The following is an 18,222-nucleotide window of genomic DNA, read 5'->3' on the forward strand; positions in this document are numbered from 1 at the left end:
CATCTCTGCTGTGGTTGCTATAAAATTTAATCTTGATTTAAAAAAAAGAACAAAAAACTTCAAGTCAGACTTGATGCCATTTGTTGGCAGCATGGTGCCTGTTTGTCTTTGATGATAAACTGCAGCACAGTCTAAAGCAAACCTTCTGACTTTATTGACTTTATGCATGTATATATTCTTCCTGTTCACCTTGGACACACAGCAGCTCTCTGTTTGTTGTGATTGGATCTAGAACAGCCAACATATCCTAATCTAGATGATTTCTAAGGTGGTATCTGGGAGGAAAAGTTAAAATCAGCTTGGATGGCCTGTACTGTATGATGGCCTTGGTTGCACCACATTGATAGCCATGCAGGGTGGTTCACTCCTTGTGCAAGAAGACCGAGGAGTGAGCCACCCTTGGTCAAAGCTTGGCCATTCAAGCTCACTGTTTTCCCCTTGTTGGTTGATGATAGTATTTTTTTTACCTGACTTATAGTCATCATTGTCTTCAAATTAACTCACACACTGCTGACTGCTGTAGCTTACCTGGCTGAGCAGGTGACCCATGCACTGAAGGTTAGAGTCGTGACTCCAGGGCCTGGTTTGAGTCTGCCCAAGACCATTTCCTGTGTGTTATTCTCCTCACTTCTCCCTCCCTTCCTGTCTTCTTTGTCCTATACAGTGAAGACAAAAGGCCTCAAGTTCTGAAAACTCTTCCCCTTCATCATCTTCCATCTCTCTCATCTAAAATCACCAGTATTCTCTGAGTAGAGAATCTTTTCACAATCTTGAATGATAAGGATCCAAGTGGGTAAAGTTATTTATTTGTTGTGTTCCTATTTGCAGCTGGGATAGATTAAGAAAAACTATCGGCTGCCCAAATTACATCCAGTTTAGAAGACAAACATTGAGTGAAGTGTTTGTTTCATCATCCTTCACAACTCATCAATCAGGTGTCACAAACTGCAGCAGGACAGTACAAAGCATGTCATACTGGATGGCTGCAACAACCAGAGTTTTATCTACCTTTGGTATTTGGTGACAGCATGAGCGTAATATTCACTGAACAGAGTCGTCTTCTGTAATCTTTTCAGATTCAGATTCAGAACACTGTATTTATTTTCAAGGGGCAATTAGGATACTGAGCTTTCCAACCATACATACAATACACAAACATCACATTGGGGAGACGGGTCAGGCTAGGTAGCTGGCCGGTCAGCCGCTAGAGCAGCGACCCGGAACCGAACAGCAGAAAATGCACAACATCAGGAAAGATGAGGAGAAAAAAGAACTCCTCCCAGACTGAGCTCCAACAGGGAGATCAGTTTGAGAACAGACAAAAAAAATGACCTTAGCGCAGAGCACATGAAAACTCTTAATGCACCATAGAAACACATGACAAGCAACAGGGATGGGTAAAAGGTGAGAGACAGCCGGTGTAGACAGCGCACCCGGGCCTGCAGCATTTGCGCTGGTCCCCTCGACCCACCGTCTGCACCGGGAGGGGATAAGCATGCTTAGGATGGGAAGGAACAGTCTAAACACCGTCTGTTATCAGGGTGAGATTTGTTATGTTCAGCTCCAGCCTTGAGACCACAGCTGGCGCCGGTATGTTAGCCGCATGAAATGATGGTGGCTTTCTTTGGTGCGAACAACTGCATGTCAATTTCACAGCTGATCTAACAGTCCGTCACTCGTCTCTCAATCTCCCGTTGGAGAGCCACGAGCTTCTCCGAGAGGTTATCAGTTTTGCGCTCAAAGAGCAAAGTCTGAGAACTCACGACCGCCATGAGCTTCTTCAAGATCTTATCCGTGCTGCGTTCAATGAGCCCATTTTGAGAAGTCACGACCCGTCCCATTGTTTCAGTCACAGCGGGCAGCCTTGTGGGGGTTTGAACAGCTGATTCCGCTTTCTTTAATCTTCAATAAGCCAGGGCCAAGCCAGCTCAGATCAGCAAGAACCCTTTGCTGCTGTGAATGTCCGTGCTGCTATATTTCAGGATCAGGCTCTAAATGTACAAATGGATCTGAGAAGATTTCCAATCTTGTTTCTACTAGATTTACAGTTTGTTTTCATGTCTTCTGACTCAGAAGGTGGAGCAGGTGGAGCTTACAAGGAGTAAGTGCTGCTATAGAAGAAGAGTTGTGTTTTAATGAAGCTATTTAGTTAACCAATAATTGTATTGCATGCTGGCATTAAAAATGTTTCATTTGACTGATTTAATTGTTTGTTTGTTTTCTTCCAGACTGAGTGGCTGTAACCTCTCAGAGAGAAGCTGTGATGCTCTGTCCTCAGGTCTCAGCTCTCAGACCTCTAGTCTGAAAGAGCTGGACCTGAGTAACAATGACCTGCGGGATTCAGGGGTGAAGCTTCTGTCTGCTGCACTGCAGAGTCCACATTGTACACTGGAAACTCTCAGGTCAGGATCCAAACATATCATTAAAGGATATTATTGTATAAACAACCAAGCTTTATAGAATTGGCAGGTGAACTTTTCTTTATCTTTGGATTGCTTAGGAGATTCTTAATTACTGTCTGAAGATTTTTTACAGTCACATATTTTGTTTTAATGGTCAAACAGAATTATAGTTCAGTTCAATGAGCAGGTAGCTGTGAGATTCATAATAATGAGGTATATTTGTATTAAAGATGACTAAACTTGAACAGTAGCTGTGAGTTACTTTGTTTACTCATGTGTGCTGATGTTGTGAGTAATTTAAAGCTGAAGTAAACTTGTAATGAGTTTAATAGAGTTTCTGAAGTAAGTGTACTTGGAGACATTTATGTGTTTACTAAAGTCCAGGAGCAGGAGGCTGTGTGTAGCATAGAGGAACCCAGACCTCAGCTTTGTCTCCTGGTTTCTGTTGCTGCTGTTACAGTTTCCCCTCATCGTTCCTTCAACAGTCTCCTCACTGTAACAAATCAAAGTGTTAATGTATAGATTCCCGTCTGAATGTTGCCATGTGCTATTAAAACTGAAAGCGATGTTTCATACACCCACGTGGTTCAGTCACACAGTAACTGATGGTAAATAATGTTTGTGTTGAGCACATCGTACAGGTCAGCTGCTCCACACAGATCTCAGGTTTACATGCAGGAACAGTTTGTGATCATGAAGGATAAACCTCACTTCCTCTTTGTTTCATACAGATGTGACATGAACAATAACACATTCATGAAATCCTTTTAGGAACACAAACACTATTGTAGCTGGAGAATATATTTGAATGTAGGATAATGTAGGGGGTCATAAACCACAGTAATAACTAACCACCACCTCACCATTTGGGTTGGTAGCTGCATGTTGATTGATGAAGTCATTTTCTTCTTCCTCCATTTCTACCTTATTAACATCAGATTAAAAGCTGCACAGAGACAGGCACTGGACATGTTTAGCCTAGCTTAGTACAAGGACTGGACATGGGGGAAACGGCTCTCATCACTGGATCAAACCATGAAAACAAATCTGAAGTAAAGTTTTGTTGAAGTGAACTGTGGTGGTGCCCAATGTTCCCTCTAAGCTGCGCTCGTGCAACTGCGCGCTGCTGGCACGGTCTCTGCACACAGAAAATCTGTGTTGCACACAAAAAAAAAAATCAAATCTCAATTGAAATTAAAATTAAATCTTCAACAATTCTGTTTTGCAGTGTTAGTCAGTGACTGGCTGCTCCCATATGGGATTAGAACGATGCCACCTTATCCCGTAGTCCAGCCAATGATGCGATTCACATTCGTATATACGCAGCTAATCAACGTCGCTGACAGGCTATGACAGCGTCCTTATGTGCCGACAATGGTGTTATAGCGAGCAAAGTGGCTGATGATGAGGTGAAGCCACGTTAATGACAACGTGTACAACCATTGGAGATGTGAGCAGGACAGACGGAACAACTGAGGGAAAAAGTGTGGACTTTATACAAGTTTTTAAATTGTGTTGATCGGCCACGTAAAACCAGAGTTATGATAAAATATCTGCAATGTTTGGTTTTCTTCCTGAATAGTATTGTTGTTTATAACAACGATAGTATTCAGTGTTTATTGCAACAAACTTTGTTGTTTGCAAAACTCAGTTACTTTTTTGAAGAAGTAACTATATAATTAATTGCCCAACATTGGTCATTATATCCTGTATTTTGCAGACAGAGTTACAGACTCTCTCCCAGACCACAGACTCATAATACAAGTCAGAGCTTTATAAAAATAGAAAAAATAAAGTTGTGTTTTCAAAATTGGAGTTCAAGTTATTTTTACTTCCAATAGTGTTAACATGCTACAGGTCATGAACAAGGTTGTTTTTAATTTTCATTGTAAGTGGGCTAAAGCAGTTAATTAAAAGTAGTCTAACATAAATGTAAATGCTGTAATTTGATTACTTTAATAAACCGTGTAACTTGGATGGATAAGATGCTGGCGTGACCACAGTGCACACGTCTGCTGTTGCTGTGGTCCAAGGGACGCTCAGGGAGTTTGTGTGTTCGCTCAGACACATGAAACATTAGAGGGAACATTGGCGGTGACTGGCAGGGAAAAGGGGAATGATAAGACTTACTGTAAATATAATTATGTATGTATTGAAAAAGGAACAACTAAAATGTTCCAGCTGAAAAATGAAATCAGTTTCAGTTTATGAGCTCTGTTTGTTTTCTTTACAATTCCAACCTTTTATTTTGAAATGAGCTGCTCGTTCCTGTTTAGAGTTGATGAGCTGATGTGGGTGAGAGGACTCAGGCAGCCTGACAGAGTTGATGTCCAGGTCTTCCCTGCTTGTCCTGATACACATAAACATGAGTATCCTTGCAGGTCAGATCTCATCAGTCACACCTGTTAGTGCAGCTCTCCTCTAGATTGTAGTGCTTGTTAAACTAGGATGATTTTAGGAGCCTGGACCGCAGATCTAAGGGAAGATATGACTTGGAAAGACTAAACCAACCTATTAGAGGTGTTCGCACTAACATAGATAAATACTCAGATTTACACCTTTAGTGTCTCACAAAGGGTTGAAAAGTGAATGTGCACAGGGAGGTTGGTGGTGAGACGGGCACTTCCAGCACTGTAGATGTGTTCCAGCTCAGTGTTCATGGAAATAATCCGGAGAGCAGGATTCCTTGATGAATGTCACATCTTCTTAAAGTTATAATCCACAGGGAAAACTGTGAAACTGTCGATCTGATATCTACTCAACCAATCAGGTGTTTACATGCCCTTCACTGATCTCCAGCCCCACCTTATTATCAGTTTCTCTCTCTTTTACATCTGAATTATCTTCACTTCACATTTCAGTCAGTTCAGATTTCATTAGCACGTTCACTTTAGCATAATCCATTTTAATCCAAACACCTTTCTCTTTAAACTCTGTTTGTCAGTCACAGTATATCCAGTACAATCCTCTTTTTCACTGCGTCACACACATTCAGAGATCAGAGTGTCCTGTGTGTGCTCTCATTCACTCACACTCACTCTCATATGGCTGAAGTCTGTTTGTACACAGGCTGTCAGCTGGCCTGAGTTAGGCCTGTCTCTAAAATAATTATTTTATTACTTTTATTCTGATTCATCAAAGCCAAACTCAAACATATTTATATTTACTGATTATGTTCTCATCAGTAATTAACAGTCAGTACATTCAGATATGAATCATAATTCAGTGTTTAACATATTATCACAGATGGACTGCACAGGAGATCTCCTTTATGAAGAAACTGTGAAAGTTTGTCCAACAGTGGGAAACATTTCAGAGAACATCTCAGAGAATATCTGTGAAGCAGAAACTAAACATAATAATAGAAGAAAAGCCAAATAATGATCCAAATCCTGCTCTGAGACTATCAGACAGTAAAGGCTTCCAAAGACTGCTCACCTCTCAGACTTACTTAAAGATGCTGGTGCTGTCCACAGATCAGCTGACCTGCTGGGTCTCCATGATCAGCTTTGTTTCTTGGAGATAAAGGCTGAAGCCTTTAGAGCTTCAGTTCTCCAGAGCAGCAGGATGTCTGAGGTCCGCAGAAACACAAAAACACAGCAGCTAAAAATAATTGTTCAAAGAAAACGAGGTGGGAGCTGCTGATTCCTGAGCTTTGATACTGGATTAGCTTCAGTAGTTATTCCAATCACTGCTGTAGGAGCTACATTTAGTCACAGCTGACGGTCTTCTTTGAACAATCACAATGACTACTGTTCTAAAAAACAAGCACACAAAGAACCAATGAGAGTGTAGAACATGATAAAGAGCTCCTGTGATGGTTTACAGTCACCAGGGGGCGCCGTCACGGCCACGCAGTCAGTGGGCTGCTCTGCTTGTGCTGTTGTTGGTGAAGCTGAAGTGAAAGCGAATGTTAAAACAATGAAAAGTGTCCACTGCAGCCTCCATCTGAGCTTGTCATGTTCTTCTTCTTTGATCCTTCGTGTTTGTGCTGAACACTACTGTCGCTCTCTTCCCTGTTCCCGCCCACTTTCTAACCAATCAGCATTGGAGCGTGCACAGCGTCGTCCACACTGAGCTTTGTTGTGAGCGCATGGACTCATCTGCAGAACATTTGTATGGGCTCAAAATGTGGTCATAAATATTTTGTACTTGTAAATCAGGATTTGTATGTGTAAAAAGAATTTGTGTGTGCGTGAATAAAATTTGTGTGTGTGTGTAAAAAAAGATTTGTGTGTGGACTTAGCCAAAAAAACCCTGCAAGTTACAAGTACGAATTTTGACCCTATTTTTCTTCCTTTCATCTGATTGGTCAATGTCATGTCAATCACAAATGTAACTATCCAATCAGAGAACAGATGGGTTTGGCTGTCGGAGGGGCACTTTTTTGACCTGACGTTCCCGTCACAAGTGTCTTCTAAGTGAAGCTACCAGGTTCAGGTCCAGCTCTGTTTATCTGGAGCTGCAGTAAATGATCCGTCCTCACAAAGCAACACAGACACCAGATATGCAAACACAGCATCATACAACACAACCAAGAGATCCAAAGAATTATCTCTGCATTTCTGTGGCTGATGCTGCTGGAACGAAGCTGTTTGAAACCTTGTTGTTCTGCACTTTGGGACCTGAAGAGGAACCTGAACCTCTGTGCAGAGGGTTCAACTCTGAGGATTCCTGTTCAGTTTTTTTTTATTTCACACGGCAAAACTTGACAACTTTATGATAAATGTACGACTTCAATGTGAAAAATTCATTTTTTTCTCTTGTTTGTTTGAAGCTGCTTCCTGTTGGCTTCAGCTGTTTGGAGTTTCCATTTTCTAAACTTCTACATTCTGAACCTTCTTCAGCTCTGAACAGATGATGAAACACTGAATGATTTCAAGCTCACACTTTGTCTAATAAACTTACATCTTTCATTCTTTATACAGATTGTGGGACTGTGATTTGTCAGAGATCAGCTGTGATTATCTGGCAGCAGCGCTGAAGTCCAACCCCTCGTATCCCAGAGTGCTGGACCTGAGTGGAACCTACAACAAGCTGCAGGATTCAGGAGTGAAGCAGCTGTGTGTTCTTCTGGAGAATCCACGATGTCGATTTGAAACTCTGAGGTCAGTCACATGTTTTAGTTGTGCTGAGATGAATATGATGTGAAAGTTGTGCTGACACTGTGGATCAGTAGGCCCACACACCTCTATACAGGAAGTCTGGTTCTACTCTTTGTAGAACTTCTGATCCCTGATCCTCTGAGTCTGACTCAGTAGATAATGCAGAGCTCTGAGCTGATGTGGGTGAGAGGACTCGGGCAGCCTGACAGAGTTGATGTCCAGGTCTTCCCTGCTTGTCCTGATATACATAAACATGAGTATCCTTGCAGGTCAGATCTCATCAGTCACACCTGGTAGTGCAGCTCTCCTCTAGATTGTAGTGCTTGTAAAACTAGGATGATTTTAGGAGCCTGGACCGCAGATCTAAGGGAAGTCATGACTTGGAAAGACTAAACCAACCTATTAGAGGTGTTCGCACTAACACAGATTAATACTCAGATTTACACCTTTAGTGTCTCACAAAGGGTTGAAAAGTGAATGTGCACAGAGAGGTTGGTGGTGAGACGGGCACTTCCAGCACTGTAGATGTGATCCAGATCAGTGTTCATGGAAATAATCCGGAGAGCAGGATTCCTTGATGAATGTCACATCTTCTTAAAGTTATAATCCACAGGGAAAACTGTGAAACTGTCGATCTGATATCTAGTCAACCAATCAGGTGTTTACATGCCCTTCACTGATCTCCAGCCCCACCTTATTATCAGTTTCTCTCTCTTTTACATCTGAATTATCTTCACTTCACATTTCATTCAGTTCAGATTTCATTAGCACGTTCACTTTAGCATAATCCATTTTAATCCAAACACCTTTCTCTTTAAACTCTGTTTGTCAGTCACAGTATATCCAGTACAATCCTCTTTTTCACTGCGTCACACACATTCAGAGATCAGAGTGTCCTGTGTGTGCTCTCATTCACTCACACTCACTCTCATATGGCTGAAGTCTGTTTGTACACAGGCTAATCTGGGACTCTTCAACATTTGACCCTAGAAATAAAGAAGCTTCTTGGATGAGAGGTGAAAGGCGAAACGACTTCAAGAAACTTAAAGATGTCCAGATGCCTTTTTTTCTAAGCTCTTTAGATAACTGCGAACCTTCACAAACGCCTCATCAGTGGGACTCTCAGAGCTACCAGCCCTTTGCTACAATCACAAAGCTCTTCATTGAAATCAATGATATCAAAGCTGGAATCAAGCTATAGCCATATACACTGGTAAAGACTTCTTATCTCGAAATAATATACTGAAGTGGCAATGCAGAAATTGAAAATAGGCGGACGTGCTACCTATGCTATTAGTAGAATGGACATTGGCCTGCTGGCTAAGGAAGGCCCTGTCTCACATAGAGGTGAGACAGGCCCCCCTCGAAGCCCCCTCTTTTATCGGGGCTTACTTAGGGTCATATCGGGGACCCCACAGTTGGAAGTCTTTTTTTTTCTTTTATTTTTCTTTGACCAAATAAAGCTTATTTCTGTAGCTGTTGTTTTATACTGCGTTAATCTTAATATTAATGTTTGCTTATGTATGTTTAGGGAGTGGTCTGATGGTACATGTCGTTGTTACATTAATAATATTCAAATAGTAAGGGTATGCTTAAAGATAAGGTAAAAATCATATCATATAATGTAAATGGCCTGTCGAATCCAATTAAACGTAATAAAAATTTAACTAAAATGAAGAAAGAACAAGTACAAATAGTGTATCCACAGGAAACCCATCTAGACTGTAAGGAGCATGAAAAACTGAAAAGAATGGGTTATACAACAGTTTTCTCCTCTTCCTATAAAACTGGACGAAGGAGAGGAGTGGCTATCCTGTTATCAAGCAAATTACTCTTTGAAAAAATATCTGAGATAAGTGATAAAGAGGGACGTTATATTTTGGTAAGGGGAAACATTGAGGGGAACCCAGTCACGTTGTTAAATATATATGCACCCCCTGGAAGCGATATTTATTTCTTTAAGAAAATTATAGATGTGATGGTAACAGAGACAGTAGGTTTCCTAATTTGCGGAGGAGATTTAAATATACATCTACAACCAAAGCTAGATATTTCCAATAGAAAAGCACAGAATACTAAAACATTAATTAAGAATATAAATACATTGATGAAGGAGGTGGGACTAATTGATATATGGAGAGACTTGCATCCCTACCAAAGGGATTATACTTATTTTTCCTCACCGCACTCGTTATACACAAGAATAGATTATTTCATAACTTTTGGGAAAAATAAAGATAAAATAAACACTTGTGCAATTGGTGTTACGGTTGGGAGGAGGACTCAAGCGCAGGACTCCGGTACTGATGCTTACAAGAAGAGTTTATTTACAAGTCACCAGGTGTATATACAAGAATGTGCGGGGGAGTGTTATATACAGCTGAGTGAGGGAAGAAGGGGTCTCCAGGGAAGTCCAAGGGAAAGCATACGTTCTTCAGAATATCCACTCACACGATCACAGGCTCACACTCCAACACTGCCACACGGGAAACGCACGGGGAAAAATCCAAGAGGTTCTGTAGACAGGGAGACAGGGTTAAGGACGACGCACAGAGGAAAACACTCTTCACTAAACTTGCTGTAGCTTGACTTTACTAACGCGTGGTAGACAACGATCCAGCGACGAACAGCAGTCACCTCCTGGCTTAAATGCTGCTCCCCTTAATGAGACACCTGGGTCTCATCTCCCGAGGGCATGAACCCACAGTGAGTTCCGCCCCGGCGAGAGAGAAGAGGAAGAGAAACAGAGAGGGCTGATCAGCGTGCAGCTGATCCGCCTGGCCGTGACAATTGGAACAATAGAGTTAAGCGATCATGCACCAGTATACCTGTCTGTTGATTTAAACGTGCAACCAAAACTCAATAATTGGAAATTAAATTCAAGCTTACTGAATGATCCTCACTTTAAAGGACAAATTAAGAAAGAGATTCACTTCTATATGGAAACTAATGACAATGGTGAGGTGTCTCCTCCTATACTGTGGGATGCCTTAAAAGCTGTCCTGAGAGGGAAAATTATAGCAATATCCTCTTATAAGAAAAATATGAGAAATAAGAAATTAGAAGAGCTACAAAATAAGAATTAGAGAAAAGGCATGAAAGAAAAACATCTCAGGATATATTGGAGGAAATTAGGAAAACAAGAAATGAAATAAATGATTTGACCACATATGAAATTAAAAAAAAATTAATGTTTCTTAAACAAAGGTATTATGAGGGAGGATCAAAAGCAATGAATGTATTAGCCTGGAAACTAAAAAAGAAAATAGCAGATAATACAGTTCACAAAATTAAACATCCAGTGACAAAACTAATAAAAAAAATAAACCAATAGAAGTTCAGAGTGCATTTGAAACATTTTATAAGACTCTGTATGCTAATAACACAGAGAGTAGTATAGTTGAAATTAACAGTTTTTTAGATTCTCTTGATTTACCAGTACTGAATGAAGAACAGAATAAAACTTTGATTGAAGATATAACAGAAAAGGAACTAAGAATAGCAATAAGTAAAGTTAAAATAAATAAATCTCCAGGATCAGATGGATATACGGCAGAATGGTACAAGGAGCTAAAAGAAGAATTAATACCAGTGATGCTTCTAACAATGAATTGGATCCTAAAGAAGGCTCAAGTACCTTCTAGCTGTAAAGAAGCAATTATCTCTGCCATCCCAAACGAAAACAAGGATAAAGTAGAATGTGCGTCATATAGACCAATATGTGTTCTTAATACAGATTACAAGCTGTTTACATCTATCATGGCTCGACGATTAGAAAAGTTCTTACCTAATCTAATTCATAATGATCAAACAGGTTTTATTCGAGAGCGCCAAATACAAGATAATGTACGACGGACATTACAAATTATTAATCATATTCAAAAGAATAAAATAGAAGCAATGGTAATCAGTATCGATGCAGAAAAATCATTCGATTCAGTTAATTGGAATTTTCTTTACCGAGTCTTGCATACATTTGGCTTTCACGAAAATATAATTAAGACAATACAGGCACTTTATGATAACCCTACGGCAAGGATTAAAATTAATGGCTACCTATCAAATAGTATTAAGCTGCAAAGAGCAAATAGGCAGGGCTGTGCGTGCTCACCATTATTATTTGCGTTATATCTGGAACCATTGGCTCAATATATAAGACAAAATAAAGAAGTAGAAGGTATTAATATCCATGAAAAGGAGCATAAATTAGCCTGCTATGCAGATGATATTTTAATATTTTTGGGTCAACCATCAAACTCTTTACCTAAATTAATGCAATCATTTGAATACTTTGGTCGACTATCTGGATATAGGGTTAATATGAGTGAAACACAATTGCTTAAGTACAACTATATTCCATCAGAAGAAGTTAAAAATAAGTATCAATTAGCATGGCAAACAGAGTACTTTAAATATCTAGGAGTCATAATACCTAAGGATCTTACAGAACTATTAGAACGAAATTATTTACCAATACAAAAAAAAATTAAGGAACATATAGCGAGATGGGATCTAATTCCATATTTAAGTTTATATTCGAGAATAGACTCAATTAAAATTAATATTCTTCCTAAATTATTATATTTATTTCAAACATTACCAATAGAAATTAACCAGAAACAGTTTAATGAATGGGATAAAATTTTGTCAAGATACATATGGCAAGGAAAAATTAGATTTAAAACCCTACAACTTAACAAAGGAAAAGGGGGTGGGGCTTACCTTCTCTTAGGGAATATTATTGGGCAGCACAATTAAGGCCTATGATATGCTGATGTAATCCTTCATATGACGCTCAATGGAAAGTTATTGAGGAGAGTCTGACCTCCATCCCCATACAAGCTATTATAGCAGACAGAAGCTTGCAAAATTTAATAAAAACTATTGAAAATCCATGGATCAAGTTGACTTTTAAAATTTGGGAAACAGTAATAAAAGAATATAAACTAGAAGAGGATATAGCAGTTCTTAAGTGGTGTGCATATGACACACATTTTGCTCCAAATAAATTGGACACCAGATTCAAAGATTGGACATATAAAGGATTAACAGCTTTATGTGTGGTAATGGAGGAAGGCAGACTAATTAGTTTTTGCTTTTGCATTAGATTTTGACTTTGTTAACTACTAGAAGACTAGAGGAAAAATTAGTTACATTAATGGAAACAAAAACACACTCCCTATATTTATTTATTTATTTTTCTTTCCTTTTTCTTTTTCCTTATGTATTTTTTATTTATGTTGTTTCCTGTTTTGCTTCTTTTTCTTTTCTTCTTCTTCTTTCATTCTTATTGTATGGATATTTTAGTTGTTTAAATATAGAAAAAAAGAAAAAAATATATGTACTGAAAGATAGCTGAAGTTGATGGTATTGTATAGTGATTCTAAAATGTCAATAAAAAAAAAAAGCTGGAATCCAATGAGTCCAAGTCTTCTGCTGATTCAGCATCACATTCATCTTTGCTCCTTGTTCTGCATCCCCACCATGGACTTCATTCCTTTCCAAGCCAACCTTGAGTGTCCTTTATTCAGCTCATCCTCTGCTTTACTTTTACACCTGATTTTAGCTGCTTTTCTTCTCTCCCTCATAACAAGACAGCTTCTTCTGCCTGAGAACATGTTGGAGTGATTTACTAATCCAGGGCTGATTTTTGGGGAAAATAGTTCCTGTTTTCAAAGTAATCCCCATTTTTCCCAGAATGAAATGTAAGTAGAAATAAATAGAATAGAATTAGAATAGAATTCAACTTTATTGTCATTGCACATGCACAGGTACAGGGCAATGAAATGCAGTTTGCATCCATCCAGAAGTGCTTTAGTGATATAGGTATATTACAATATATATTAGCAATAGTATAGATATGTAAGTATATTACAGAAATGGGTCTATTATGGTATGTTATAATGTACACGGTATGAAGTATGTTGTGAATATTCTATAACTAAGTATGTACAGGCTGTAGTGAGTACAAGCTATGTACAGGCTATGAACAGGATATAAATATGAAAAACTATACAGAATATGAAATAAATAACTTTACAGAAATTTGAGATATACAGCTATAAAGTGATCTAAGTGAGAACATGAGCCTTTAAAAAGGCTCTTCTGAGGCTGCTGCCAGTGGTCAAAGCCTCCAACAAAGCTCTGTAAGTACATATGTGATCATAGCTTTAGCTTTTAAATGTTTATTCTAGTTAACACAGATCAGGTGGAACAACTCAAATAAAATATCAAAAATATTAAGTGGTCATCGGTACTCAGTTTGTTCAATACTGAATACAATGGAGCACAAATTGTCCACGTTTCTGAAATATTTCTGGGTGTAACTGTCACCAAAGTGCAATTTAGACCTGGCCTGTGGTTGTTATCCAAGTGATAATCATCAATTCTACTAAAACAAATACAAAATAAAGAAGTTTGACACATTCTGTTGATATCAAAAGCACACTGAACAATTCAGTGTTGTTTTACTGCTGTTCTCTCTTCACTTCTTCTCCTCTGATTCTCTCCACATGTTGCTCTGCATCAGTGCTCAGTTTCCTGACAAAACAAGATGAAATATTGCTAAATATAATAGTATCTCATTACACTTCAACATAAGTGTTTTATTTTTGTAATTGTTTATCTGTTATTTTTCAGACTGAGTCACTGTGACCTGTCAGAGAGAAGCTGTGAAGCTCTGGCCTCAGGTCTCAGCTCTCAGACCTCTAATCTGAGACAGCTGGACCTGAGTAACATCAACCTGAAGGATTCAGGCGTGAAGCTTCTGTCTGAAGGACTGAAGAGTCCACACTGTACACTGGAAACTCTCAGGTAAGATCAAGCATTTTTCTTTCATCAACTGACAGAATTAGCAGATTAATAATAAGGCAGTCCTCTAATAAGAGGAGAAGTGGAGGTGTTTTGAAGGGCAACGTACTCTTATGTTAACAAGACAGGAAGTAGTTCCTGGGAACTGCTTCCTTTGTTATTGTCTAAGTAGAAACATGATGGTAAAACAGTGATGAGTTTGCAGAGGTGGATCCACAGCACACAACAATGCAGTTGCGTGCTGAAAGCAGACTTCTCACAGATTCTGAGGCTGCAGGTTTCATCACTGTCCAACCAAAATTCACTGAACCAGCAGTAAATGAACGTCCAAAACGACGCTTCATGTTTAAAAAACAGATGATCAGGGTGATTTGTGTTTACATCTTTTTTGTGTAATCTGTTCACCTGCTGTTTCAGCTGTTTGGTGGTTGTTGAGATGGTTTTGTGAACTTTTAGCTGAGATCCTGACGTTTCTGTAGATACCACACATGTCTAATTACTTTGTACAGCATGAATGGCCATAACGAGGTTTTTAACAGTAAGAAAAGTTGTAAAACTTCAGAAAATATAGTTAAAAGTCCAAAACCTTCCACGTCTGGTGGCTTGTGGTAAGGAGCAGCTCAAACGAGTAAAGAATTACGTTATAATTATAAATGGCTTCAACAGCACATTCAGGTCTGTGAGACTCATTCAGACACTGAGCCGTGGCTCTGTGCTATATGCACATATTTCTGCATCTCTGCCATTCAGACACACTTTATATATAGTTTATTTTATGTAGTATTCAATACTGAACTGTACATTTAGTCTTTTTAAAGGCAGCAAGTTTTATTCAGTGTTTTCATAAAAGCCTTATTTCTATCCATTTACTGCTATTAGGAAGAACACGTGAGGTTTAAGACCTGGACCAGTTTGAAACCTTTTGTCCTCCACAATGGAAAATGGGTGGAAATAAAAATGGGTCTCACTTTAGCCAGCTCCTAATTTTATCAGTTCTACTCTCAGCGTCTCCTGTATATCTCCTGTATAAATGTTGCACTCAGCTTTGTGGTCTCCAATATCACTGAAATGCAGCCAGATGCTGCTCATTTTGCCTTTTCACTCTTTCCTGACACGCTTGCATTTCAATACAGCTCCCATTTCTCTGTGTACTGGTCTCTACCACTACCCTTGCTGTCTATGGGACATTTCCGTCCTCTTTCACATAATGGTATGATCCCAGTCTGTCTCTTAAAGTGTTTGGCCACATGGTTTGCTCATCAGAATAAAATCTCAGCCGTGCTCACATTGATTATCAACAAGCCTGAAAATTCATCAATATTTGACATATGAAATTATGTCAAGGGCTGGATTTGGCCCACGGGCCATATGTTTGACACCCCTGGTTTACACAGTTTGGTACTCAATGTACAAGTGAGTTAGCTCTCAGCTAACTAGCAGACAAGCTAACTGCTGGGACTGCGTCTTTCTAACAAGAGCGTCAGACACTCAGACTGGTTTCCTTTGTGGATGATGATGTGTTCTCACACTGATCCTTCATGCTGATGCTGCCATCCACCCACTGCTCCTGGATTCCTCATCATCATCTCCATCAGCCCTCACAATACTCCACCTTCATCAGCTCCATGTTCAGCAGCCTGGATGGACAGTAATTCTTTCCATGGGTTATGGTGGGACATTGAGAGCTGAAGTCAAACAGCAGTGAGAATGAAAGACTGATTCATTTCTATTTAGTCTTGTGCTGTGCAGCTTTGTTCAGAGCATTAAGGCCCAGCAAAGATCACTGAGGTCATAGAGTCCTGATGAAACCTGTGTGCTTATAGAAACTGAGACCAGATGAACCAGAATAGAAGGACATTAAAATGAAGTGTCAGCTACACAAAGGCAAAGCTATTCAGTTGTTGCTGTGAGTTATTTAAATGGAGGATGGAGTCAGACTTTAAGCTGCTGGACTCAGTCACTATATCCTGTTGTCCTCATAGAACCTGGACACACAGACTCACCTGTGACACAGTGACACACAGTGTGGGCTACACACACATTAGAAAGTGGATCAGTCACACTTGTGCAATCATTTGTTGTGCTGGGAAACCATGAACACTTTGAATCACATTAATGGCTTTGTTACAGCAACATTCAATCATGAGTTCAAAAGTAGTGCATTGTGTACTTATTGTAATAGTACTGCAGTATGAGAAGTGCAACATTCAGTGTGCAGAAACAGATCAGGTGCTTTCTAACAGCAGTGTTCCCTTTAACACAGCAGCAGTTCAAATATTTCTGTCAGTCTGAGCTGAAACATGAATCTAATCAAATATCAAATCAAAGTTCTTTGCCTCTGCCAGGACGTTAACATTTGATCTAGTTTTTTACAAAGTTCCCTCAGCGTCCAGAGCCACCAACATACCTTTGATCAACAGCAAGTGAACATTTATAAATGTGTGTTTGCAGAACAGGAAGCAGCAGAACTATTGTTCTGTTATCAGGCAGCAGCACAAACGCTCATCAGCTCATTTACTGTGCAGGACTTTGAGTGTGTGAAGTGTGTGTTTGTGCTGGATTTCCTTTGGAGAATCTCAGTCAGAAACCAGACAAAGAAAAACTTTCAACAGTCCAGGTTGAGTTGACAACATGAACTGCATTTATCTTCCTCTGACTGACATGTTCTTCCTCCTCTGCACCGAGCCAGCTGCTAAGACTCACAAGCTCATTGACATTTTCTGATGATAAAGAAACTCTCTTCTTCTGCACAATATGAGCAGCAACAGAGAAGAAGCTTTCACAGGTACAGATGTTGCAGCTGTGGCCAAGTACATGTGCTGCATGTTGGAGCAGCCTCTAATGGACAGGCCTCTGTACTGATGGTGGGCTCTGCTCTGTATCCACCACACTGTTCTCAGCTGAGTCTTCCTCCTGTTCACACTCTGATGAAGCACCAACAGGGCCAACTTCTTCTCTGGTGGCTCGGATGTTGTTGCTTCCACAGGTTTCCCTCCAACAACCCTCTGTTCCTGCAGTGAGTTCAGTAAGATCTGGGTAAACACTTGAGCTCCTTGAATCTGGCTCCAGCAGCAGTTTTCACATATACAATGTTGGCATTTTGCTTGCGTGTCTCCAGGTCTGTTCTGAATGTAGACTTGAATTTGACCACGTAGGCGGGGTCATCATCTGAGCTGTCCATCACCTGAGAGAGATGACAAAACACAGAATCACAGAGCATGAAACCAACGTTTCTCCTCCCAGAAGTTCAGTCACAGACCTGCAACAGAAACAAGAGTCAAAGATTCAAATGACGCAGAGCTTTCATTTACTTACCGTATTTTCACGACCATAAGACGCACTGTGCTAAAAGGCGCAGTCTCAGTTATGTGTGCCATTACTGTATTTAACACACACATAAGGCGCACTGGACCATAGGGCGCATACAAGTACCGTATGCGTATTTAAAAATAAAGCGGGAGCAAACCTGAGTTCGGTACCTTACTCACATTTTTATTACCAGTAATCGTCATCATCAACAACACACAAGCATACAAGTGTGCGTATTTAAAAATAAAGCAGGAGCAAAACAAAGTTTGGTACTCACATTTTTATCATCAATCAAACCCATCGAAGTCCTCATCCTCTGTGTCTGAATCGAACAGCTGCGCTAAATCTCCATCAAACATGCCAGGTTCACTTTCTTCACTGTCAGAGTCACTTTCCGTGCCGTGCGGCTCCTCGGAAATGATGCCGGTGTTCTGACAAAACGTCCTACCCATCAAGCTGGACGTTTTGTCAGAACACCGGCTTTTGCGAAAGCTCGAACAACAGTGCCAGCAGCCATGTTAGCCCAAGCATCTACAATCCATTGGCAAATTGTGGCGTAACTCGCCCGGCGCTGCCTTCCACTCTTGGTTAAACTG

At 39.9% G+C, this 18,222-nt stretch overlaps 2 protein-coding genes and 1 long non-coding RNA gene across 3 annotated transcripts in view; 2 read left to right on the plus strand and 1 right to left on the minus strand.

The window, feature by feature from the left end:
• The window catches only part of LOC146650428 (uncharacterized), a 387,448-nt gene that overhangs the window by 345,814 nt on the left and 23,412 nt on the right, over positions 1 to 18,222 (minus strand). The gene's annotated exons all lie outside the window — the stretch shown is intronic.
• The window catches only part of LOC146650432 (protein NLRC3-like), a 241,341-nt gene that overhangs the window by 212,047 nt on the left and 11,072 nt on the right, over positions 1 to 18,222 (plus strand). The window contains exons 6-8 of the mRNA XM_085385511.1: positions 2,229 to 2,402; positions 7,331 to 7,510; positions 14,147 to 14,320. Coding sequence (XP_085241637.1) covers positions 2,229 to 2,402; positions 7,331 to 7,510; positions 14,147 to 14,320 — 528 coding nt within the window. The remainder of the gene's footprint in view (positions 1 to 2,228; positions 2,403 to 7,330; positions 7,511 to 14,146; positions 14,321 to 18,222) is intronic.
• LOC146650439 (uncharacterized) overlaps positions 1 to 18,222 on the plus strand; it is a 153,374-nt gene that overhangs the window by 62,918 nt on the left and 72,234 nt on the right. The gene's annotated exons all lie outside the window — the stretch shown is intronic.

This window comes from Rhamphochromis longiceps, linkage group LG16 (assembly GCF_057381845.1).
Source record: "Rhamphochromis longiceps isolate RC_006_pf linkage group LG16, R_longiceps_female_GT1.1, whole genome shotgun sequence".
In the NCBI taxonomy this organism is placed as follows: domain Eukaryota; kingdom Metazoa; phylum Chordata; class Actinopteri; order Cichliformes; family Cichlidae; genus Rhamphochromis; species Rhamphochromis longiceps.